Here is a 25,597-nt window from a genome sequence, read left to right as displayed (position 1 = left end):
ATGTCCTGCTACAGCCCGTGCGTGCCCTGCCAGCCCTGCGGCCCGACCCCGCTGGCCAACAGCTGCAACGAGCCCTGTGTCAGGCAGTGCCAGGACTCCATCGTCGCCATCCAGCCCTCCCCCGTGGTGGTGACCCTGCCCGGCCCCATCCTCAGCTCCTTCCCGCAGAACACCGCCGTGGGCTCCTCCACCTCCGCTGCCGTTGGCAGCATCCTGAGCTCCGAGGGAGTGCCCATCAACTCCGGGGGCTTCAGCCTCTCCGGCTTGGGCCTCTCCGGCTTGGGCGGCCGCTACTGCGGCAGGAGGTGCCCCCCCTGCTAAAGCTGCTGGCGATGGCCCTGGGGAAGGGCTCAGGGACCCACAAGATGGCACCGCACTGGGGACGGGGCCTTGGGTTGCTGCTTCCAGAGCAGCTGAGGAACCCCAACACCCCTTGCATGGGCCATGCTGCTTTTCACCTCTGCCGCTCTTTCCTTTCCCTCCCATGTCCTTGTTCTCTTGTGCTCACCTGGGCTGGGAGCCCCACAAAGGCAGCCTAGGGAGGACCTGCTGGCCCTGCTCCCTCTGTGGGGAGAAGATGGGCACCTGGTAGGATCCACCACAGCCATGGGGCACAGACTCCTTTCTGCCCCTGGTGCTTCCTGCACTGGGGCTTCCATTGAGACTGTCCTGTTTTCCTCATTTGACTCATTAAAGTTCTGCTACATCCCAGGCTGTAACTCTGTGTCATCCTTTCTGCTGCAGATGCTCTGCCAAGATGCCAAGGGAGAGGAAAATGCACAGGGAGCACCACTGTGTTTCTTTAATGCACCAGGATAACTTGGTCTCTGCACTTTGCAGTCCTTCCCATGACATGAAATGCTCTGTGTCTTGTGAGTTGGGTGGCCATTTCCCATGGAGGCTGCATGCCAGCATCCCTTTTGTTCTGCGTAAGTGCTCTATCTGGGAAGAAATCCTCCTTTAGGTGTTGTAGGGAAAAGTCCTCTGCAGAGATCAAAAAGCTTTTGACCCAGGACTGAAGGGGCCTTTACCAATTTCTTTCAGCCCTTTGGACCCTGCAGTGAGACCAAGTTAAAATAGCCCTGTTTAGCCTACAGTGAGTGTGGCCCTGTCCTGGAGAGAGGAAGTCTCCATGAGTGAATAGCTCAACCTAGTCAAACACCACCAGGCAGATGCGCGATGTGGTCCATGACAAGGAGATTCCTACCACAAGAAGACACATCACTGCAGACTTCCTTTCTAGCACGGGTGCTCAGGAGGGGCTCAGCCTCCAACCAGCACTTAGTAACCAGCCAATTCCCCATTCCACACCTGCAGACATGGTCAAACGCTTCCTCTTGCGCCAGTCCCGCTTTCCGGGGCTATGCCGGGGCTGGGGATGCGCAGAGCCCGCGTCAGTGAGCGGCGGCCGGGATCGGGTCCCTGCCGGTATCCGCCGCTTCCCGGGCTTCGTGCGGGCACCGCAGTGGAGCTGGGCCTCGGCCTCACCGCCTCCTCCCCGGCCCCGCAACTAGGAGCGGGACCCAAGTCCCGCGCTGCGCGCTCCCACCCGCTGCCTGCACCGCGCCGGGGGCTCCGTGCGCGGTCCCGCGGGGGCTGCGGCCGCGGAATGAGGGCGGCGGCTTCGCGCAGAGCCCGAACCATGGCGCGGGAGCGAGCGGGGATTCCGGGGGCTGCGGCTGCACCGGCCGGCACCGTCAGGCTCGGCCTCCCGCATGATGTGGATGTGAGTCCCCGGAGCACAGGGCCGGTGTCTGGGTCAGGTTCCAGCCGGCAGGACCCGAACCCTGCTCTGGGTGCTGAACCGCAGCTCTTGGTCTCTCAGCTTCAGTGCTGGCCACATGAGCCTGGCTCCCAGCACACACACAGGGCGCTTGGTCTCTGTTCCAAGCCCCCCAAATGCAGCATTGGGCTCTTCTCGGGAGCCCCAAAACGGGCTGAGGGGCCCTGGTGCCAAGCACCCGAAATGCAGCGCTTGGTCTGTTTCTGAGCTCTTTGATGGGCCACATCAACCTGTGCTCCAAAACGTAGCATTTAGTCTCTGTTTCTCAGCTTTAACAGCAGCTCCATGAGCCCATTTCTCAGCCCCCATAAAACACAGCATTTAGTCTCATTCTGTGCCCCAAAATGCAGGACCTCGTCACCATTTCTGAGCCCAAAATCTGGCCAAACAAGCCTGGCTTGGAGCACTCCAAACACAGCACTTAGTGCTGGGGTTTTTGTGTTTGTAAGGGCTAAAACTGGCTGAATGACCTCGGATTCACACTCCAAACAGCAACCAGTTTCTGCTTCTCAGCCCCAAATCCAGCTCACAAACCACAGGAGTTCATCTCTCTTTCTGAGACCTAAATCAGGCCATAGGAGCCTTGTTTTGAGACCCGAAAGTGCAGGACTTGGTTCCTGGTGCCCAGCAGCCAAAGGCAGGACTTGGTCTGTGTTTCTGAGCCCCAACATCAGCCCAGGAGGTCACCTCCTCTCAGGACTTTAACACATGGGACTTCATTTCTCAGCTGTAAACCTGGATTTTGAGCAGCCCAAACTGACTCCAGGAGCCAAGTTCCAGACTCCTGCACTTGGTCTCCATTTATGAGACCCAAATCTGGCTTTAGTCACCCCAGTTTCGATCTCCAAAACCGCAGGACTCGGTCTCTGCTTCTGAACCCGAAACGGCCCCAGGAGCCCGTTTCCATACTCCAAGGCTCAGGACTTTACCGCTCACCTCCGAGCCCAGTTCCAGGCCAGGCTCAGACCCCGGTTTCCGCTCGCAGAACTCGAGCGGAGCCTCACGCTCTCGGAGAGCCCCGCAGCCGGCGCCCAGCCCCGCAGGGCTCGGCTCTCTCGGGGAGCGGCGCCAACCCCGCAGCCACATCCGGGAACGCGGGGCTCGTCCCGGTACCGCAGCACCGACCGCGGCCGGGCCCTGCTCTGCGGAGCCTCAGCGCCCGCTGGAGCCTCAAAGCGCTCTGGAAGGGGCCGGGGGACCGGCGAGGGCGCCGAGTTCCGACCCTCCGGGCTTCATTCCCCGGCACCCGGGAAAGCGGCTCCCCCGGGGGCGGAGCCCCTTGTATGGACATCGCCCCGCCCCTCGCCAACTCCTTATACGGACATGGTCCAGCCCTTTAGGCCCCGCCCTCTCCTTTTATAGACATCTCCCCGCCCTCCCCTCCTTTTTTTAGCTCTGAGTCTCCGCCCTCTCCCCGCCCCCTAACTCCACAGCCAGCCCAGGCAGCCCCAGGTCCTACCGCCCGCTCGCTCGCTCGCTCGCTCGCCCGCCCGCTCGCTCGCCCGCCCGCTCGCTCGCTCATCCCCGCAGCCGCCGTCCCCGTCCCCGGGGTCGCCTCTCTCCTCTTCCTTCCGTCTCTTCCCGTTTGACCCCGGCTGGGGCTCTCGGGAGCTTCTTCTCCCCGGGCTGCACGGCCCCAGGACCTTACACCGGGACCTGTAACTGCTCCTCATGTAGGGGCTGCAGCCTGAAAAGGGGTGATCCCGGAGGTCCCCGGGGTTCAGTGTCTCTGCTGCTCAGCAGGAAGAAGGGGGAAGTGGGGACAGATGCAGTTTGGGTGCTGGAAGCTGTCCCCTGCCTCTGCCATTTCCCCAACCTGATTAGGGGTGACAGGAGCTCTGACCCCGGTGGGGTTATTGGCCAGTTGCCAGTTGGCTTTGCCTTAACAGGAGAGCTCCTAGGAGGAGACTTCAGGGCTTCACATGAAGCTGTGAGCATGCAGAAAGCTGGTGCCTAAGCTTAAATCCCTTCCTTCTGCCCCCATCCCGTGTCAGGGCTTTCCTGTCTCTCTCCTGGTATCCCAATGGACAGCAGGGTTCATCCTCCCTGAGCCCAGGGCTAAGCTGTGCTCTGGCACAGGCAGATCTTCCCCCTGCACGAAAACCCAGCGTGGCTCCTGCTGAAGCTGGAGGAGAAGCTCCCAAACATGGAGCACACAAGGCAGCGTTGGGCTGCAGGATGAAGGCGCATCTGCAGGCTGTGAGACTGCCCAGACAGGGCAGCAAGAGCAGAAGGGAAGGAGGCTGTCCAAAAGCAAAGCTGGGTTTGATGGGAAAGGAGGTGCACAGAGGTTTCCACATCTGTGGACAGAAAGGTATGGAGGAGGAGAGGAGTCACCTGGGAATGGGGTGGACAGGAAGGGTAGGCTGAAGATATGGCCCAATCTTGGCTTGAATATGAGAATAATGAGAGGAATGGGAGGATGAAGCAATAGGAATTGCATCACCCGTGGTGGAAGTAACCCCTGGAACCTTCCCTCGGGCATGCGGGATGAGCCACGGCACCCCTCAGCAGGGGGAGCATCACACAGCCGGGAGCACAAAGGCACCTTCTTGTACCCTTCATCAGCAGGGGCAGGGAGAGGGTGAGGATGGAAAAGGCAGCCACAAGCATGGAGCAGGAGTGATGCACAGTGGTTTTGCTGGAGGTCGGTTGTGTCAGATGAGGGCAGGGCTGTGGGTTTGGCCCAGGGGATGTGCTGCTTCTCTCCAGTGAGGTATAATGGGAGTGTTTGCCCCAGGGTCGTGGTGGGGTTGTGATGGGAAGGCACGAATGGAGCACTCTGCTCACAGGTTCCTGCTCAGAGGCAAACTGATGGGATGGGGCGACAGCATAAGCACATCCTGGCAGGGGTGGGCCATGGAAGAGCCGGGCTGGGAGATGCTGCTGGTGGCTGAGAGCAGGCCAGAGTTAGCTCTGCAATCACAAAAGCAAGACCAGAGCTTCTGCAGCTCAACCCAGCGTTGGCCTGGATCCTGCATGCCCAGCGCGAGAGCAGCAGAGCAGAGGAGAGGCTGATTACAGCCTGCTCAGGCTCATTACACCTCTGTAAACACCTAACGCAATGCAGCCCCTGGCTGCCAACTGGGACAGCCTCTGGCATCTCCTTCAGCCCAGGTTAGGAGCAGGGGGTGAGAGGGCTCAGCCCCCTGTGGCATTGCTTAGACCTTGATGACACACACTGGGCCTTGGGAGGGGAACAGTGAGGGGCTCCTGCAGCCCAGCTTGCGGGGAGCAGAGAGATGGAGAGTGCTGGCACCACGTGCCTGCTGCAGACCAGGGTGGGGAGCAGCAGAGGGATGTCTAACAATAATCCGATGATTGGGGATTAGCCATGATGCCAACAGGGATCTGTGACAAGCCTTGGGGTGATGGGCATGGACCAGAACCAGCTCCTGCTGTCCCTGTGAGCTGCGATCCTCCTTTCCCAGGGTTGGGGTCCCTGTGGCTGGGAGCATGGACATGTTTGTGGGCAACAGATCTGATTGCATCAAGTCATAGAATCATAGAATCACCTGGGTTGGAAAAGACCTGCAAGATCATCCAGTCCAACCATTCCCCAGCACTGCCAAGGCCATCACTAACCCATGACATTGAGGGCCATGTGTGAACCCTTGCAGGGACGGTGCCTGCAGCCCTGCCCTGGGCAGCCTGTTCCAATGCCTGAGCACTCTTTGGGGCAGGAATTGTTCCTCAGCTCCATTCAAACCTGCCCTGGTGCAGCTTGAGGACAGTCCCTCTTGTCCCATCCCTTGCTCCTTGGGAGCAGAGCCCAGCCCCTCCTGGCTCCATCCTCCTCTCAGGCAGTTGTAGGGAGCGATCAGGTCCCCCCTGAGCCTTCTCTTCTCCACACTGAACCCCCCAGGTCCCTCAGCCCTTCCCCATCACACTGTGCTCCAGGCCATGCACCAGCTCCATTGCCCTTCTCTGGCCCCGCTCCAGCACCTCTGCAATGGCTTCTAACAGCCCAGGAATGCATTTCCCAGCAGTGACTCCTGGGGTGACCCAGGGTCCCCGGTATTGACTCACCACCACTCTCCACCCTTGGAGGGGTTGCCTGCCTCCCATGTAAGCCAGTCCATCCTCAAGCCTCTGCACAGGGTGAGATACACACAGCACCTTGCCCTGGACCAGCCCCAAACGCCCACATGCTGCTGTGCTCATAGACCTGATTCATCCACCATTCATGCTCCTCGGCATCCCCTGTGCCATTCACCCTGCTCCCGGCCTGAGCTCCTCAGCATCCTCCTGCCAGGGCAGCATGATGGAGGTGGTCCTGCTCCATGGGCTGCTGCTCCTCCTGCCCTTGGCAGCCCTGCTGCTCTACCGGTACAATGCCACCTTCCACTACTTGTGCAAGGTGGCCTTCTTCAACTGCTGGATCATGGCCATGGCCACCCTCCTGTCCCCCTTCGCAGCTCTTCGGGGACGCTCTGTGGACAACATGAAGTGAGTATGGCATGGGGATGTGTGTCTGTTGTAGGGGTGGCTGGGTAGAGGAGCTCATGTGGATTTGTGGACACATGCTGTCTCCTGCCCCAGGCATCCTGATTGAATCCTGGGGCCACATCAAGGGCTGTCGTCATGTCCATGTGGCAGTGAAGCGTGCATCTGCATCTTCTGCTGTGGTGAAGAGTTGCTGGCCATCCCAAGGGAGGGACACACCATGATGGAGGTGGCCAGCTGGGTCAGGATTAATGGTGCCTGGAGGATGCTATAGTGTAAGAGATTGTTCTTGGGCATCACTTTATTGGGGTCATCAGTTGAGTGGATTATAGGGGGGAGTTGGGCAAGGCTGGAGGTACCATCATTAGCAGGATGGAAATGCACCCCCATCACCATCTCCCTGTCCAGCGAGAGCCCCAGGAACTGTGCTTTGGCAGAGAGATTTGGGGACGTCTGGGTGCCATCAGCTGTGGGGCATGGCACAGTCCTGTCCCAGCTCTGCTCCAGGGTGGTGGCAGCCCAGATAACATCGCTGTGCAACACGAGGGGAAGGTCCGATTGCTTTCAAGGGTGTTGCAATCTTGACACTGGATTCCTGGGCATGATAAGGGTACCAGGAGGGATGCCATTATGTCAGGGTGAAAGATGCCGGAGCTTGTGGCATCGCTGAGCTCAAGCCATCGTGTGCTGGTGCCAATGGATTCCGGGCCCTCTGCAGAAGCTTGATGCAGAAATGCTGTGCACACACGGATGCATCCAGAGGTGCTCCGAGCTCTGGCGCAAACGCTTCCGGCTCAGTGGAAATCCCTGGGTGACTCAGTGTGACTCACGCTGCCTTATCTTGTCCCACCAACACCTCGCAGCCATCCTGCATGGGAGCATCACACCCAGCTTCATCTCCTCCTCAGGCTCCAAATCCCAAAGCCTCCGGCTTGGAGCACGTTCCTGTCATTACTCCTGGCTTTGGGGCATTGCCACAAGTGTTTTGCTTCTCTGCAGGCACAGAGATCTCTGACCCTGCCTCTCCCAAGGGATAGGTGTTCTGCTGATACATTGGACCCTCTAAACATCATGTCTCCTTCTTCCTATGTGCCTACCTCTACTCTCCCCTCCCAAGCTTCTTCTCATCCCTCCCTGGTGCTGAGTTCCTGCTGACAGCCCTGTGCCCTGCCCCTGTGGGCTCCCTGGAAGCAGCTGCTGTCAGATGTGTGGCTCTTGGCATGGATGCTCTTCATGCCATGGGTTGGAAAGTGCCCCATTTCAATGCCAAAAGCATGCCAGCTCTTTATCTCCACTGTGGGTGCCGCAATCCCCATTGCTTCATCCTCCTTCCATTCTTTCGTTACTCTCATACTGAGTGTCACCCTTCATCAGCTCTGCCATCTGGTCCAACCCTCTCTGGATGGGGACACCGCTCGTCCTTGTTCCTCCTTCCATCAGCACAGATGAAAGGTCCATCTCTTCCCGACGCTGCAGGTCCAGTGGAGCTGTTCTCTGTGATTTCCTCTGCAGAATGAAGCAGAGTTGGTTTTCCCTTCCCTGCTTTCTTCCCCCTTCACCTGCAGCACAAAGCTTGGTGCCCGCAGTGCTGCCCTTTGGCTGCTCTGCTGGGACAGTCCATGGAGACATCCACGTCCCTGTAAAGCCGTCTAGACTGTTCCTCTGCATGTCCACCTTCATGCAATCATGGAATCAACTTGGTTGGAAGAGACCTTCAAGATCATCAAACCCAACCATTCCCAGCACTGCCAAGGCCACCACTAACCCATGGCACTGAGGGTGTGTGAGCACTTGCAGGGACGGTGCCTGCAGCCCTGCCCTGGGCAGCCTGTTCCAATGCCTGAGCACCCTTTGGGGAAGGAATTGTTCCTCAGCTCCATCCAAACCTGCCCTGGTGCAGCTTGAGGCCGGTTCCTCTTGTCTTATCCAGAGTTCATCCACCTACAGCTCAGCCCCCTCGGTTGCTATCTAGCTCCTCTGGCTCCATGGGTCTGCAGTGCTGGTGTCTGGGTTTCCAGCTGTAACTGGGTGAGCCTCAGGGTGAAGCTTACCTGGCCAAAGACTGTGGTCCTCACTGGGATGTGACGGTTTGCAGCTTGGCTGCAGGCAGACATCCCATCCCATCCCATCCCATCCCATCCCATCCCATCCCATCCCATCCCATCCCATCCCATCCCTTCTTGCGTTTCTATCGTCCCTGGACATCAGAAAGTCTGTTCTTCTCCCTTGTGTTGGCTGCTTTTCCTTATCAGCAGCTCCAATGAAGACTTTCTACTACTGACAGCAGCTGGTCTCCCCTTCAGAGTGGTTACAAGGCTTGCTCTGAGCTATGCAGGCTATAAATGGGCTTAGAAAAGCAAAGACTGAATACAGACTGACACAGTCTGTGCTCATTCAGACCACATCTAGCCTGGCCCATCCTGTGCTTTGCTCCCTGAGTGGGAAAGCATCACAGCCCCACTCTGTGATCTGCTCCTGATGTGTGTTCCTCTGCCCTAGGCTCCTGCGTGCTGCGATCCTGCCCCTCAAACACTTGTATGGCATCAAGATGCAGGTGTGGGGCTTGGAGCACCTGAACACCGAGGAGCTCTACGTGATAGTTTGCAACCACCAAGCTGCCCTTGACCTCATGGGTATGTGCAAAGGAGATGGAGGGCTCAGCACTTGCATAGGCAGCTTTTGGGGTGCTGCAGGGGTGGATCAGGCTCACCCTTTAAGGGTCCCAGAGAGGCCAGGACCAGGGTTTGTACAGGGCAGTGTGGTAGGCATAAGCCAGAAGAGGTGATGGGATAGGAGCTCAGAGCTATGGGTGTGCTACAGAGAGAGGGTTGGGCCAATGGAGGACGATACCAGGTCACTGCAGCCACAGGCCTGGTTGGTGCTGAGTGCCACTGGGCATGGACAGATCCTTTCCTCTCCCATCCATCCTCCAGGCATGGTGGAGGTCATCCCTGACCGCTGTGTGCCCATCGCCAAGAAGGAGCTCTTATACATGGGCATGGTGGGGTGGGCCTGCTGGCTCAGCGGCATCATCTTCATCGACCGCTATAAGAGAGAAGATGCCATCAACGTCATCTCCCAGACAGCCAGGACCATGCGGCGTGAAAAGGTGAGGGAGCAAGGGGGGAGCTGGGGAGCAAGCACCAATGGGGCAAGGGGTTTTCCAGGGTGACTGGGTTGGGTCCATGCTCCCATCTCCCCTTGTCCTATGCAGCTCCGAGTGTGGATTTTCCCTGAAGGCACCAGGAACCAGGACAAATCCATGCTGCCCTTCAAGCGTGGGGCTTTCCACTTGGCTGTGCAGGCTCAGGTAAGGACAGCCTTCCCCTCCGCTTGCCCTTGATGGAGTGGGGGAACGTGCACCCTGGGGCAGCGGGATGGGGGACATGAGGGTCTTCTGGGTTCTGCAGCCCCCAGAACAGGCACCCTGTGAGGGCACAGGGACCTGCTGAAGCCTGGGCCATGTCAGGAGCCGGAGGGGGTCTGTGTGGTGGACACCCCTCATACTCCGTGTCCTACAGGTTCCCATTTTCCCCATCGTGTTCTCCCCGTACTGGGACTTCTTCAGCTCCAAGGAAAAGAAATTCACCTCTGGTGAGTGATGGACAAGAAGCCCCATTGCTGGAAGGTGGTCAGGGCTGGTTGTAGGGATGAGGGATGTGCGGCTTGGAGGTCTCTGTGGAACACTGAGGCTGCTGGGGAGACCTGCTTCCCAATAGGTTCATCTAACAGCATCCCTGGTCTTCCCCTTCTCTATCCAGGGACGTGCACCATCCAAATCCTCCCCAAGGTGGAAACCCAGGGCCTGAGCTCCACGGATGTCCCCAGACTGACCGAGACTGTCCGACAGGCCATGGCTGATGCTTTCGCTGAGATGTCTGCAAGTTGCTGTGGGGACCAGCGTGCTGAGCATCCTCAGCACCCGCACTGGGCTGGGGCTGGCAGGGGGACGGGCAGCTCCCATTGCGAGGAGAACACAACTGGGACCAGCAATTAGGCACATGGATCAACCCCCTCGGGGCCGCAAGGGAGGTGGCACAGCCAGAGGCTGGGCCACGCTGTCCCCTTGTCCCCTGTGGATGTGTCCACCAGACCTGCCACTGCCCCAGCAGCCTGGAGCAAGGGGAAGCAGAGCACTACAGCACAGGGACCTGGCAGCACCCCAAAACCAGTGCAAGGTGCCCCTAAACCCCCTTTCTATGACTGTGCATCCCCTCCGCAGGGCGCTGCCTGCCTCCCTCCAGCTTGGTGCTGTGTCTGGTCCTGGGTAATGAGCCCTGTCTGCCTGGATGGCTCCTGCCTGCACGCTGGGAAGGGGACAGAGATGTGCCAGGCAGGGCTGGGGCTTCACTGCACTGTTTTCCACCCCTGATGATGTGACTCTCAGTGGGGCTCACCCATGGGCTCTCTGGGTTGCTTCTGCAGGCTACTGTAAGCTGGAGATGCTGCTCTGATGCAGCAAGCTCTGAGGAGGGGTCTGGAGCACAGTGCCTGGCTTGGGGAGGAGCAGGAGGTCCAGGGCACGTTGTCACGATGCTGAACTATGAGACAAGGGTGTGAGATTAAACGGTCCATAGCTGGTGCTGTGCATGCACCTTGTCCTGTTTGCGCCTCGGGTGCTGAGGGGAGTGTGGGAAGGGGGATCCATCTCCTTATGGCCATGGGGGGTGTCTGCATCACTGCACATGGAGCATCTCTATGGACACCACAGCTTCTCTGAGGGCTGGAGCAGCTCTGCTCTGGAGCCAGGCTGAGAGAGCTGGGCTGGGTCAGCCTGGAGAAGAGAAGGCTCCTGAAGGGGAGACCTGAGAGCAGCTCCAGTGCCTAAAGGGGCTGCAGGAAACCTGGAGAGGGGCTTGGGACAAGGGCCTGTAGGGACAGGCCAAGGGGAATGGCTTTAACCTGCCAGAGGGGAGACTGAGATGAGCTCTTAGGCAGAAGCTCTTCCCTGTGAGGGTGCTGAGGCGCTGGCACAGGGTGCCCAGAGAAGCTGTGGCTGCCCCATCCCTGGTAGTGCTCAAGGCCAGGTTGGACACAGGGGCTTGGAGCAAGCTGCTCCAGTGGAAGGGGTCCCTGCCCATGGCAGGGGTTGGAGCTGGATGAACAGGAGGGACCTCCTCATGGCCTCCAGACCATGGCACAAGCAGACCCATCCATCACCTGCCACCTCCCCTGGCCTGTTCCCTGCAGCCAGGGATGGCTCTGGGCATCAACTGGCTCCTTCCCAACAGAGCAGCTCCTGTCCCAGCCACCCCATGGTGACAGTAGGGCAGGGTGAAAGGCAGCGCGTGGCTGTCCCCAGTGCTGGTTGCAGGGTGGACAGCCCTCACCTCCCGTCTTCAAATACGATGTGCAAGCCATGAGCAAACAAGGGCACAGGGCTCCAGGTTGGCATCGTTCCTGCTCTCGCACTGCCTGGCTCATTATGAAGGAACCTTTGCAAAGCCATGGCAAACATCCACCCAGACAGACACCACGAGCAACACAATAGAGGCTTCCCACGAGCAGCAACTCACTGGATCAAGAACTGTCCCACGGACGTGGTCAGGGGCAGTGTACATGTGAAGATCTCACTTCCCAGAAGGACCCTTTATTCCCTGTGCTCCCTGTGTGCAGTCAGTCCATCAGCTCCGAGCTGACTCAGCAGTCCCACCACTATGGGTGGGGTTTGGCTGCCCAGAGCCTTGAACCCATCAAAGCTCGGGTCTGGTGGTTAAACATTGTCCTGGCTGGGTGGCTGGGCCCTAGACACAGACCTCGCTTGGCTTTTGTTTGCTGCCAGCAGGGAGACGAAAGCTTGAGGAGAGGAAGAAAACCCAGCACAGGGCCCCTGGGACCATCTTGGTCCTCCAAGGATGGGGTCTGCAGCCGCCCTGCCCTGCCTGCTGCTTTGCACCCTGTATCTCACAACTGGAGCATCTGCAAAGCCGTAAGCCCTCTCCATGTCTGCCTGTCCATGCCTGTGGGATGGCGGGTGGTCTCGGTGGTGTGACAGTGCTTGCCATGGCTGTGGAGGCTGGTCGGGGTGGTTTGGGGTGGTGGTTGTCCCCATAACAAGACTTAGTCCCTGGGGTTGGTGTCTCTGGGCTGTGCTGGTGCAGATGCCACCTCTCACATGAGCTGGAGGGTGAGCAGAGCCTTTCCTCCCCCTGCAGGTCAACCCTGCAGCTCTATCCCAAGGTGGGCTCTGCTCTGGTCTGTGCTCTGGCCGGCCTCCCTGGGTGCATGGGTGCAAGGCTGGGTGCCGTAGCCCTGCAGAGAGCATCCAGGGCTACAAACACCCCAGCACCCTTTGCCTTGAGAGTGTGGAGTGGAGGGGGAGCACTGGGATTTGGTGGCCTCCTCCCCTGCCAAGGTGTCCCCTCTCCAGGCGCTACCTGGTGCTCTTCCCTTCCACGTTCTACTACCCACACCCGGGCAAAGTGCACATCCACCTCATGGACCTGGAGGAGCCCGTGCGGGTGACCCTGCACCTGGCAAGCCAGCTCGGAGTCCCCAACGTCACCCTGGAGGAGCTGGGCAATGAGATCCTCCAGCTGAACTGGCCCCGCTTCCCCAGCGTGAGTCACAGCCCCTCTGCCATAGCCAGGCTGGGGGAACGGGGAGGGGACTGGGGTCCATCGAACTGAAGAGTGGAGGGACAGGGAGCGTGTATGGAGACCTTTGGAGCATCATCTTCCCATGCATAGCAGGTCCCTGGTGCCTTCAGGGGTCACTGGGGTGGTGATGGTGAGGGACGGGTTTGCTGTCGCACTGGCATCCAAAATAAAGGCTTTGAAACCATTTCTGGTGTTTCCCTGTGGGCAGAGTTCTACCCCTCCTGCCTGGACGGACGAGGCTGCGCATCTCCACATCTCCATCCAGGGAGGTTCCATGCAGGTCTCCAAGCAGAGGAAAGTCATGGTGAAAGCTCTGGAGCCGAGGGCCTTGGTGCAGACAGACAAGGATGTCTACGAGCCCGGACAAACTGGTGAGGGGCAGGAGGAGCTGGAAGAGCTCCCAGGCTCTTGGGCTGGGATCCCCAGGTTTGGCTCCCAGGCTGTAGCGCTCACTCCTGCTCCTGCCTTTGCTCTCTCCAGTGAAGATTCGAATTGTCCGTTTGGATCAAAAGCTCAATGCCAACAACAGAGAGGTGAGATGGGCCTGGGGCACGGGGCGGGTTGGAGGCAGTGGGGTCCCCATGTGCCTGAGACCATCTTGGCAGCAGTGGCAAAATCTTCAGTGTCTCCACGAGTATGGAGGAGACGGACACAGGGATGGAACCCCCAAAACACTGAAGGGATGTGGGATATGGTCAAAGGAGGGGATCCTGCCCCTCTGCTGTGCTCTGGGGAGACCCCCCCTGCAGCCCTGATCCAGCTCTGGGGCAGCAGCACAAGAGGGACGTGGAGCTGTTGGAGCAAGTCCAGAGGAGGTCATGGAGATGCTGCGACGGCTGGAGCAGCTCTGCTCTGGAGCCAGGCTGAGAGAGCTGGGCTGGGGCAGCCTGGAGAAGAGAAGGCTCCTGAAGGGGAGACCTGAGAGCAGCTCCAGTGCCTAAAGGGGCTGCAGGAAACCTGGAGGGGGCTCAGCCCCCGGTTTAGGCACGAGCTCAACTCTCTGTGCTTTGACCATGATAAATGCTTCTCTCTTTCTTTGCAGATTCCCTTGGTGGTCGTGTGGGTGAGTTGTCACCCTGTGTTGTCACCCAGAGTTGGCTTCCTTGGGAGGAGCAATGGGCCCCCAGCATGTGTGTGGTGCTGGGAACAAGGAGCATCCTTGCTGTGGATGTTGAGAGCAGTTACAGAGAGCGGGCATAAGGGCTTGGGTAGATCTAAGGCAGAAGCTCTTCCCTGTGAGGGTGCTGAGGCGCTGGCCCAGGGTGCCCAGAGAAGCTGTGGCTGCCCCATCCCTGGCAGTGTTCAAGGCCAGGTTGGACACAGGGGCTTGGAGCAAGCTGCTTCAGTGGAAGGGGTCCCTGCCCGTGGCAGGGGTTGGAGCTGGAGGAGCTTTAAGGTCCCTTCCAACCCAAACCATGCTGTGATTCTATGATTCCCAGCCCACTAAGAGTCAGGTTTCTGTCTGCCTTTGAGACAGGGTGTCCTCTGGAAGGTTACACAAGTGAAGATGGCAATGGCTATTGGTACAGGGACTTTGACCCCAACTGGAGAATCCCCTGAGCAACCAGTCCAGGCTGGAGCACCCCTTGCGAGCTCTGGCTGCTGTAACCAGGCTGGAGCTTGGATAATGCAGCACCCACGGAGGGGACGTTTCCTTTTGGAGAGGTGATGTCCCCAGGGATGCTCTGAGCGTGATGTCAGGGCAAAACCCCTGCTTCTTGCGAGGATACCCAGGGTGACCTGAGTCCTTGAGGTTGTCAACCCCCCTGCACCACTCCATGCGCTGTCTTCATCTCCATGAGCTGATGCCACACGTCCCCATGTGCAGGATCCCAACAAGGACCCTGTGGCGGAGTGGCAGGAGGTGAACCCGCAGCAAGGCATCGTGGACCTGTCCTTCTCGCTAGGTGCAGAGCCGGTCCTGGGCAACTACACCATCACCATGGAGGGCAGCTTTCACCAATTCACTGTGAAGGACTCCGGTGCGTGGGGATGAAGGCTGGGCTCCACACGGGCTGTTTGGGAGCCGTCTCATGGAATGGCAAGAAACTGAGGAAGGAAGAAAAGGGAACAATCCCGTTCTCCCCTCAGGGCGGCCCAACTTTGAAGTGCTGATCCGGCTGCCCCGCTTTGTGACAGAAAAGGATGAGAAGATCCCAGTGGATGTCTGCGGGCTGTGAGTTGGAGAGCAGCAAAGCTGCCTGCTCCTGGGGTGATGCTCCCTTTGCGTCTTCCCCATCTGCTCCCCTTCCTGCTCCCTCCCAACAGGTACCCATCCGGGAGAACCTTCCGAGGCAGAGCTGAGGCCAGGCTTTGCCAATTCCACGGCCTTGCTGCTGACCTGGACGCACCTACAATGACCTGTGCTGAGCTTAGGGGTCAGGTGAGGGCAGCAGGAGAGGGAGAAGGCACATAGGTGGTGGGCCTAGCAGTCTTTCTCCGGTTTGGGGTGCTGGGGCTGATGATGGCTGGGTGCATCGTTTGAGCATCACGAGGTCATCCGGCTCTCATGTGAAACTGCTGCAAAGCCAGAGTCAGAGAATCATAGAACAGTTTGGGTTGGAAAGGACCTTCAGATCTTCTAGTTCCAACCCCTTGTCATGGACAGGGACACCTCACACTAGACCAGGTCACCCAAGACTCTGTACAACCTGGCCTTGAACACTGCCAGGGATGGGGCAGCCACAGCTTCTCTGGGCACCCTGGGCCAGCGCCTCAGCACCCTCACAGGGAAGAACTTCCTTATCTCCAACCTGAACTTCCCCTGTTTCAGTTTGAACCCGTTACCGCTTGTCCTGTCACTGCAGTCCCTGATGAAAAGTCCCTCCCCAGCATCCTTGTAGCCCCCTTCAGACACTGGAAGCTGCTCTGAGGTCTCCACTCAGTTTCTCTTCTCCAGGCTGAACAGCCCCAACTTTCTCAGCCTGTCTCCATACGGGAGGTGCTCCAGTCCCTGATCATCCTCGTGGCCTCCTCTGGACTTGTTCCAACAGTTCCATGTCCTTTTGATGTTGAGGACACCAGAACTGCACACAATGCTCCAAGTGAGGTCTCACGGGAGCAGAGTAGAGGGGCAGGATCACCTCCTTCGACCTGCTGGTCACGCTGCTCTTGATGCAGCCCAGGATACGGTTGCTTTCTGGGCTGCGAGTGCACACTGAAGCTGGCACTTGGGATAGTCCTTGGGCCAGGGTGGGCAGGGATGGGACATGCAGCTGCATGGCACAGTGCAGTACCAGCCCTTGGGAGCAAGTTTTCAGGATCCAAGTGTTGCAGGACAGAATGGAGGGAAGCAGCAGCTGAGAGCCAAAGGATGACAGCAGGCACTGATGACACTGGAGACTGAGCTGAGCTCTTAGGCAGAAGCTCTGCCCTGTGAGGGTGCTGAGACGCTGGCACAGGGTGCCCAGAGAAGCTGTGGCTGCCCCATCCCTGGCAGTGTTCAAGGCCAGGTTGGACACAGGGGCTTGGAGCAAGCTGCTCCAGTGGAAGGTGTCCCTGCCCGTGGCAAGGGTTGGAACTGGAGGAGCTTTAAGGTCCCTTCACCCCAAACCAGGCTGGGGTTCTATGATTCCAACACGGGTGACTCTCTCATTCAGACTGGGAGGAACGGCTGCTTCTCCACCAAGGTGCCAGCCACTTCCTTCAACCTGACCAACCTGGACTATGAGGATCAGCTCTGCGCTTTTGTGTCGCTGCTGGAGGAGGGCACTGGTGAGCACAGAGGTGCTGACACCCCCTCGGTGATGTCCTGGGGTGGTGGCACCTGGAGGACGTGGCACAACTGCTCTGCTCAGGTGTCCCAAGGGTCCCTGTCCTTCCCATCCATTACCACCAGCCCCTCTGTGCCCATGCTTGCTTTGGTGTCATTTTTCCCTCTATTCCTGACTGCTGGAGCAGTCCCTGAGGTCCTGAAGGCTGATGAGCAGTTTCTTCCCCTTCCAGCATCCTCTCCCCCACATATCCCTCCATCATCCACCTCACCTCCCTCTTCCTCTCTGAAGACTAGCTGGTGTGCTTGAGTAGTGCCTGGGAAGCTACCAGGGTACTATTGGTCTTAGGAGGTCTTTCTGGCTTTGAATCTAGTTATGAACAGTCACTTTGTGTGTTAGGGTTTGTTAGACACATCCTTAGAGTCAAGTAAGAAGCCTAATGGCAGCACAATGCAGCTGCAAGTGGCCTCTTCTGGTTGCTTGCAGCCATGAAGAGGGGCACCTTGGGGTAAAGCTTGGTATTTGGGTGGTGCACGGAGCATGGTCCTGCTCATGCTGTAGATCCTGTCTCACCTGAGGACCTACAAGGATGCTGGCGAGGGTCCCTCCTCAGGAACTGGAGTGATAGGAGTGATGGGTTCAAACTGGAACAGGGGATAAGGAAGAAGCTCTTCCCTGTGCGGGTGCTGAGGCACTGGAATGGGTTGCCCAGGGAAGTTGTGAATGCTCCATCCCTGGCAGTGTTCAAGGCCAGGCTGGACAGAGCCTTGGATGCCATGGTTTAGCGTGAGGCATCCCTGCCCACGGCAGAGGGTTGGAACTGGATGATCTTGAGGTCCTTTCCAACCCAAACCATTCTATGATTCTATGACTCTGTTTTTGCATTTGTTGCCCAATCTGTGTGGTTCTGCACTGTGCAAACTTGCCCCTTAGCCACTGCCTGCAAGAGGAGAGCTTTGTTTCAAGCAGCCACTTGCAGAGACAGCAGAACGTGTGGCGCTGCATGCTTGAGGCTCTCTGACCCATCTTTCCTGGTGGGAATCACAAGGGCACGGTGCTGAGTGCCTCTCCTCTCCGCAGGGGTGCAGCGTGCAGCGAACAAGAGCTGTATGATTGTGGATGAAGAGATCATCATCACATTTGAAAGCGGTGATAAATTCTACAAGCCTGGCGTCCCCTACACTGGGACGGTAATGGGGGAGTGTCCCTGTGCCTTACAGCGCTCCTGCTGCACCCAATCCCACTCCCTCAGACCTCCAACCCTGTTATCCCACCCAGCATCTCCCCTTCCCTCCTGGTGCAGATGCTGCTGAAGGGAATTAATGGCTCTGCCCTAACGGAGAAGGAGCTCCTGGTGGTGGTTGATAATGCAGAAATCCAAAGAAAAGCCCTGCTCACGGATGGGTCGGGGAGAGCCTCCTTCGAGCTGGACACCTCTGGTTGGAGGAACAGGGTCTCTGTGCATGTAAGGGACTCATTTCCCCTCAGACACATGGATTTTGGTAAAGATCACAGAGTTTTTTACAGCCTCCCCTTGACCGCATTTGGTCTTCGCGCACCCAGAGCATCCCATGATGAAGAGCTCCATGTGTGCAATAGCCCTGTTTAATGCCTTGATGTCAGTCAAACCCTACGGATCTCAGCACCCTTCCTGCCTCCTGCGCTGGGAAAAGGCTCTACTCCCACCATTGGTGCATTCTGCAAAGTTCTTCCTCTAATTCCTTCTCTCTGCCTTACTGTTCTCATTCTTCACTGCCAAATTCAGGATCCTTTCCACCCTCACCACCTGGGCGCAAGATCAGATAGCTCTGGGGTGCTTCATCAGCATGTAGATACCTGCCTCCTCTTGCTATCCACTGGCTACCCCTTTGAGTGTCTGTGATGATGGCACGCAGCTCTATGCTTTTGGGTGCTGAGCACACCTGCTTTGGGTTCCTTTGCATGCTCCTGCGGGGATGTCACAGCAAAGAGGGTGGCAGTCGCAGGGTGGCTTTCAGCCCCTACTGAGCTCTGCTGCTGAGCTGATCTTTGCCATTGACAGCCTCAATTTCCACCCCTCAGGGTGAGGTCAAACCTGCAGCCTCTGAGGATGAGAACCTGGAGTATCCCAACTACGAAAGTGCTCCTCGCCACGTGTACCCCTTCTCTGTGGGCAGCACGAGTTTCCTGCAGATACACAGGGTGATAAAGGAGCTGCCCTGCGGCCAGCCCCTGCAGCTCAGCGTGGATTACTTGTTTGACGAGAAGGCCATGGGGAGCAAGCAGCAGAGCCTGGATGTGGTCTTACTGGTGAGCCTTCAACCTGGGGAGAGAAGGGAACCTGCAGGAAAGGCAGAGCTCAGGGGAGGAGGATCTTCCCCTCCAGCAGGATTCATCCCCAGCCAGCCCTGGGCTCCTGGGCTTAGGGATGGACTCTGGAGCAGTCAGGTCTTGGGGCACCATTTCCATCCCATGTTGCTTGAAGAGTCTGTCCCTGAGCATCCTCCACAGCCTCCCCTCATCTCCTCGCGCTGCTTCCCCACCCAGCACAGGTTTTGTTGTTCCCACCTCCTCCTCTGCAGGTCCTGGCCAAGGGCACCATCGCCACGGTGCTCAGGAAGGAGCTGCCTGCAGATGCCGGTAGGTCCTGGGGCACGGGGGGCTGTGCAGGGCTCTGCTCCGTGCCTGCTCCTCACTCCTCTCCCTTCGCACGGCCCAGGGCTCAGCGGCTCCTTCTCCCTGGAGCTGCCCATCGGCCCCGAGCTGGCGCCCGCAGCCAAGGTGCTGGGCTACGTGGTGCTGCCCAGCAGCGAGGTGGTGGCCGACAGCACCGAGCTCAAGGTGGCCAAGTGCTTCCCCAGTGAGGTGAGCAGAGCCCGCAGGGCTCGGAGGGGACATGGGGGCACTGAGCCCTTCCTCACCCCCTGCAGCTGGCTGGGACCAGGCTCTCCTTTCAGGAAGGGGTTTCCTTCCTCTCCTGTTCCTGTTGCTGCTGCAAAGCATCTCCAGGCTTTGATCTCTGTCCTTTGGGATGGTGCCCAGCTACCTGGGACCAGCTCCCCTCTCCCCTAACCCAAAGGCTTCCCTTCTCTCCAGGTGAACCTGTCCTTCTCGGAGCAGAAGGCTGTGGTGGGCTCCCAGCTCCACGTGAAGGTGCAGGCTGCCCCAGGATCGCTCTGTGCTATCTACGCCGTGGACCAACGTGCACAGTCCTCCAGTAGCAAGGGCAAGGGCAAGCTCAACCCTGACGTGGTGAGGCTGGAGTAACCTCAGTGCTAGGCTGGTCCTGAGCTTGCTGCTGGGGCATGGGGCTGGAGTGACAGGACAAAGGGTGATGGGGTCAAACTGAAACAGGGGAAGTTCAGCTTAGATATAGGGAAGAAGTTCTTTACTATGAGGGTGCTGAGGCACTGGAACAGGTTGTCCAGAGAACCACTGCTGGCAGTGTTCATGGCCAGGTTGGACAGAGCCCTGAGAGACACGGTCTAGTGTGAGGCATCCCTGCCCATGGCAGGGGTTGGAACTGGATGGTCTTTGGTCCTTTCCAACCCAAAGCTTCTATGGTTCTATGATTTTAGGGGAGGACAAATAGGGACCTTGGGAAGCATCGCTGCCCTTGGAGGGAAGAGAGATGGGGAAGTGACAGGTCCCAGCGGAGGGGCTGGGGATGGTGGCATCACTATGATGCCCACGGAGGTGCAGAAGCTTTGGGGCAGTGACAGGGGCAAAAGGGGTTGGAACTGGGCCAGAAGCATTTCCTGTCTTTCTCACCCAAAGCTCATGTGTTTGGTTTAGGTCTATGACTCCCTTCCAGCGTTTTCTGGATCCAGCTATTCTTTTGAACCTGAAGAACCTATTTTATCTCAGAGCCCGATGCATGAGCATGATGTCATAATTTTGGCCCTTCCAGCCATTAACTGTTACGACGTGCCAGGGAAGAGGAGGAGCTGCCGCCGCAAACCTAGGAGCTGGCGGGTCCTGCAGCCTGATGCCCAGCCAGGCTCCTATAGCTTGTTTAAGGTATGAGCCCTCCAGCCCTTCCTCACACTCCTCTTCCTCCTTAGGGTGCTGGGAACACCCGGTCCTTTGCCCAGCCAATGCGTGTGCTCACAGACCAGCTCAGGACACACGCACCTGCCAGCCGAGGCCCTGCAGCATTCCATAGGGAAGGGGCTAAGCTCTGCTCTTCCCATCACAGATTGATGGGAACAGGATGAACAGAACAGATTGTCCCAGCATTCCCCTGCTTTCTGAGGGCTGCCTGTCTCCCACTGGCAGCAAACCCAGGGGTCGGGGCTGTTTGGGATTGGAGCAGGCAGGGCAGATTCACCGCGTCCTTCCCAACTCTCCCTGATGCAGCAGCTTCTCCTGGCACAAATATTCCTCTCCTGCACTCCCATTCCAGCGTGGTGAGGGGGGTCCTGATCTTCAGGAGCTCTGTTCTGCCATGGCGCTTCGGTTCCTGGCTTCGCAGAGGGATGGAAAAGGCATTTGGGGATCTGTGGGCTCTGGTGTGGTTGCTGTTCTCTCTCATGTGCTCTGTTTCAGGATGCAGGTTTGAAAACTGCCACCAACGCGGAGCTGGGCTGGCCATCGAGCACCATTCAGTACCCCCAAGGTGAGTGGGGAGGATCCGTAACAGCCTCGGTGCTGGCTGCAGAAGAATGGCTGGAGGCATCCTGCCTCTTCCCATCCTTCCTGGCAGCACGTTCAAGTCATGCCCGTTTGCAGAACCAGAGCCGGAGGCTGATCCTCTGGCAGATGTCCTGAAGGACCCCGGGATGCAGGCGGGTTTCTTGGAGACGTGGCTGTGGGAGCTGGTGCCTGTGGGGTGAGTAAGGAGCCCCAGCAGACCTCAGGTAACTGCAGCAGCTTCAGCGCTGGGTGCAGTGCCCGGAGCTCCGGTTCAGCGTCCACGTACCAGGAGTGACACCAAGACATGTTCAGCCCCTTCCCTTGCACCTCAGATTGGGCAGTCTGTCCTGTAGGCAGGGGATGCCCTAAGAAACCGATGGTGCCTCTGCCCATCTCCATGTGTATGGTGGCCACCAATGGTCCCCAAGACCCAGAGGAAGGGGTTGGCGTGCTCCTTCTGCTGGCTCTGCCCATCAGACCCATTGTGTACAACCTGCCCATCTCCTACCTCCCTGCAGGGACAATGGCTCCGCGGCGATGACGGTGCCAGTGCCCGACATCATCACCGAGTGGGAAGCAGGGATGCTCTGCACATCCCCTCTGGGCTTGGGGCTGGCTCCTGCCAGCACCATCACAACCTTCAAGCCCTTCCTCGTGGAGCTGGCGCTGCCCTACGCCGTGGTCCAGCACGAAGCCTTCACCCTCGTGGCCACCGTCTTCAACCTCCTGCAGCACTGCCTGAGGGTGAGCGGGGCCAGGCAGGGGGCTCTGGGTTGGGGGCCCGGTGGTGGCTGAAGGAGCTGTGGTCCGGCAGGTCCGGGTGATGCTGATGGAGTCGGTGGAGTTGGAGGTGTTGGTGGGCTTGGACGAGGTGAACGGTGGTTGTGTGTGTGCGGGTGAAACGAGGACCTTCCAGTGGGACGTGCGAGCCACCAGCATGGGTACGAAAAGGGCTGGGGATGGGGTAGGAGAGCCTAGACACTGCTTGAAACCCTCCTCTTTGTCACCGCTTTTCTGATCCTTTCCTCCCCCTCCCAGCTTCCTCTCCCCTCTTTCCCCTTTCCCGTCTCCACTCTCCAATCCCTACCCTCTATTTCCCAGTCCCATTGCATCCATTGCACCCTCCTCCATCCCCATGTCCCCAGGGTGGCTCTGAGCTGCAGCCAGCCCCTAAGGCAGTATCACCACCATGTCCCCATCTCCCTCCACAGGGGAGGTGAATGTCACCGTCATCGCCACTGCCCTGCACTCTGAGGAGCTCTGCGGCACCGAGGTGCCCATGGTACCAGCCCATGGGCACATGGACACTGAGACAAAGCTCCTTATGGTGCAGGTGAGCATAGAGGTGCTTGTGCCACCCTCTTGGCGGGAGCAGAGCAGAGCATCTCCCCATCCCTCGGCCAGGCTGGATGGAGCTTATGGGTGCTGCAGGGTGCACCAAGTGCGTCCACACTTAGTGGGACCATCACCCACCATCAGTGGGATGGTGCCTTCCCTTCCCTGCTGGGGCGAGGTTGGTACATTGGAGGCTGCTGGGTGTGTGATGTTCTCATCACACCGTGCATGGGGCTGCTCCAAGGACAGCCCGGGTGGCCCTAAGCTCTCATGGGCCATCAGAGCCGACGGGCTGCTGGTCGGGTTCCAGGCAGGGAAGAAGCTGTTGGAGGCAGAAAGGCATTTTTGGGACAGAGAAGGGCAGGCTGGCTGATCCCAGCCTCATACGTGCTGTATTCCTGGTTTTAAAGCCTCCAAGACTGATGTGAAGGAAAACTGCAGCTGTGTGGCTCTCCCCCTGCTCCTGACCCCATCATACCCCACCTGACAGCAATGGTCTCGAGGGCTGGCAGCCTTCTCCCATCCCTTCATCCCCTTCACCAGACCCAGCAGGAGCCTGAAGCAGCGTGGTTGAGATGAGGACTCCAAAACCCAGCCCTGATGCCCACCATGAAGTTGTGGTTTCCCTTGGGCAACCCCTTGGAGAGGGGATCAGGGCAGTTGAGCTGATCCAGGGCTGGCAAAACACCTTGGGAGAGGAGTGCGAGCCTGATGGCTGGGCATGGAGAGGATGCTCAGGGCTGCTCTGACCTTGTCCCTGCTGTCAGGCCGAAACAATGAGGAAAAATCCAACTGGGAATAAGCGAAGCGGAAGATGAGCAGCAAAGTGTTGGCCTTGCAGGGAAGCTCCCTTGCTTCAAGCTCTTTCCCACCATCCCTGCTCAAAGCCAACCCCAAACCACACTTTGTGTCGGGAGCACAATGCTCCCGTCCACCTCCGTGATGGGGCTGCACCTTCACTTTGCTTTGCTGAATAAAGAGCTGAGACCAAACCAGAGGGAGCATTCGTTGTGCTGGCAACAAGGCAGAGAAGCAGCAGCACAGCGTGGGGTCAGTGGCGCCTGGTCAGGAGGGGCTGGAGGACACTGGCTCCTGCTTCAGTCACCCAGTGACACATCCTCCATGTGCTGTTTCCCCTCAGCATCCCCACAGCAGAGGCAGAGCTCCCCCTGCTCCTGAATCCATCTCCCTTTGGCCTCACTGCTCACAGCCCCAGCTGCCTCCTGTGCTGATGGCCCTGAGCTCCTCTTCACATTGAACCATCCCCGGGATGCCTGCGGGGCACTGACCCATGCCCACATCCTGGGGCAGCAGAATGGGCTCAGGGCCATGCTCCCACCTTGTCTCCATGGGGGTGGCAGGGACCAGCATCCTCTGGATACTGAGACTGTGTGGGGCTGCTCCTGAAGGGCAGGGAGGTGAGGTCAGGGCTGTATCCATGGGGACAGCCCATGGGAAAGAGGTCCACCCCATCCATGGCTTCCTGCATCACTGCCTCTGCCCCCCCCATACCCCAGAGGGAAGGGGGCTGTGCTCAGAGCAGTCATGGAGCTCTTTCAACTTCCCTAAATTCCCACCAGGACATAAGGAGCCTGTGCCCAGGCTGGTGTCCAGCTCTTAGCCCAGCACCATTCTGTACCTGTGCCCATAACTGAGCTGATGCAATGGGAGGAAACCGGGCAAAAAGGCAGCCTGAGACCTGCACCCAGCCCAAGCAGCTGCTCTTTGGCTATATCTGAAGTACCCGGAAACAAGCCCTTCTGCGACACCAGCTCACACACACCGTACCCAGGATGTGCTGCCTGCTTTCGGTTTGGGGATTCATTTCTGCTCCCTCCTGCTGTGGTTTCCCAGCAAACCCCTGTGTATGTGGGTCCTGACCCCTGGTTTGGAACCTCTACAGCCTATGGGAACCTTTCCTCACATCACCAAAGGCCGTCAGAGCCTTGAACCCAGGAGGCTGTGGGCAAACACTGCCCTGGCTGCATCTGCAGGGCCCTCTGCCAACCCTTGTTTGCTCACTGGATGGAGAGCAAAGATCTCGCTGCAGAGCAGACGCAGGTCTACAGCGTTCCAGCACGTGGAGGAGGAGGCTGTGGCCATCCCCTACATCCTCTTGCATGTGGGGACATGAGGTCCCTGCCTGTCCTCATCCCGCATCCAGCACCTGCGCTGTCTGCAGCTCTGTGAGCCCTCTCTGTGTCTGTCCGCAGCTGGTGGGAGGGTGGGAGCTCATCCCATGCGTGTGATTGCTGGCCAGGCTGGTGGGCTGTCCCTGCCCATGGCTGGTGCCTCGGGGATGGTTTATTGTAGGTGCTGCCTCACGTGCAGCTGATGTGTGCGCAGAGCCTTTGCTTTGCTGAGCTGAGAAGTCAAGGGGAGCCCAGAAGCGGAGCAGGGATGCTGGCCCTGCACCCCAGCACAGGTTTCTGTGCAGCCAGGACCTCTTCAAGGCCTCTGTGGGGTCTGTTCCGTGGCGTAGCTCATCCCCACGCCTCTCATGTCACCACTTCTCCTTGCCAGGAGGTAAGTGGTTGTGTCCCCCCTGTGCATGGGGACAGGAGACAGGAGCAGGACCCTGCGTGCTGGGGAGTGGGGATGTTTCCCCATCATGGATGGTCGCACCTCGTCCTTGGGATGTCTCCACAGCTGACAAAGGAGGAGGACACCTTCACCTTCACTGCCACACAGGACTTCCCGGTGAGGAACATCCAAGCCAGCCACCGTGATGCTGTGTGACTGCTATGAGACGGGTGAGCCCTGCTGGGGACGTGGCCTTGGTGGCCACCACAGTGGCCCAGAGAGGGCCTGGCTGAGCTTTCAATTCCCATTAAGGAGCTTGGCCTCACCAACAGGAGCAGCTCACACTGAGCTCATCCTTCCCATTGCAGGTGATCGCAGGGATGCTGCCTACACTGCACCCTGCAGCTCAGGTAGGAGCTGAGCCTGACAGGGCAGAGGGGTCACCCCACCACTGGGACCCTGATGGGGACCCACTGACCCTGAAGGGACAATGTGGGCTGTGCTGAGTCCCTGAAGCCAGAGAAAGATGGGCCATGAGCTGGGATGGAGGAGGAGAGAGGGCCTGGAGCCCTGGATTGATGGAT

General features: G+C 58.6%; 2 protein-coding genes and 1 pseudogene across 3 annotated transcripts; all 3 read left to right on the top strand.

Annotated features, from left to right (window-relative positions):
* On the top strand, positions 1 to 321 carry LOC308229280 (feather beta keratin pseudogene; annotated as a pseudogene). Its single transcript has one exon. The product of its transcript is annotated as a feather beta keratin pseudogene (transcript).
* Positions 322 to 6,047: 5,726 nt separating this feature from the next.
* LOC308229304 (1-acyl-sn-glycerol-3-phosphate acyltransferase alpha-like) lies at positions 6,048 to 10,683 on the top strand (the record flags this gene model as incomplete). Its single annotated transcript, XM_080633259.1, has 7 exons — positions 6,048 to 6,232; positions 8,729 to 8,862; positions 9,163 to 9,338; positions 9,444 to 9,539; positions 9,751 to 9,823; positions 9,991 to 10,119; positions 10,655 to 10,683. The coding sequence occupies 7 exons, from the start codon at positions 6,048 to 6,050 to the stop codon at positions 10,681 to 10,683; spliced, it is 822 nt and encodes a 273-aa protein (XP_080489385.1).
* Positions 10,684 to 12,084: 1,401 nt separating this feature from the next.
* Positions 12,085 to 25,229, top strand: LOC308229303 (alpha-2-macroglobulin-like protein 1; the record flags this gene model as incomplete). Its single annotated transcript, XM_080633258.1, has 23 exons — positions 12,085 to 12,158; positions 12,600 to 12,789; positions 13,037 to 13,199; positions 13,309 to 13,361; positions 13,871 to 13,891; positions 14,657 to 14,810; positions 14,920 to 15,004; positions 15,097 to 15,211; positions 16,428 to 16,542; positions 17,622 to 17,731; positions 17,845 to 18,006; positions 18,603 to 18,830; positions 19,103 to 19,160; positions 19,240 to 19,385; positions 19,617 to 19,772; positions 20,316 to 20,540; positions 21,069 to 21,138; positions 21,252 to 21,351; positions 21,674 to 21,899; positions 21,970 to 22,096; positions 22,367 to 22,488; positions 24,704 to 24,706; positions 25,140 to 25,229. 23 exons carry the CDS (start codon positions 12,085 to 12,087, stop codon positions 25,227 to 25,229), a joined length of 2,793 nt encoding a protein of 930 aa, XP_080489384.1.
* Positions 25,230 to 25,597: the final 368 nt, after the last annotated feature.

Source organism: Psittacula echo (genome assembly GCF_963264785.1).
Source record: "Psittacula echo genome assembly, chromosome: 23".
Classification (NCBI taxonomy): domain Eukaryota; kingdom Metazoa; phylum Chordata; class Aves; order Psittaciformes; family Psittacidae; genus Psittacula; species Psittacula echo.
This window is presented reverse-complemented; position numbering and strand designations above follow the sequence as displayed.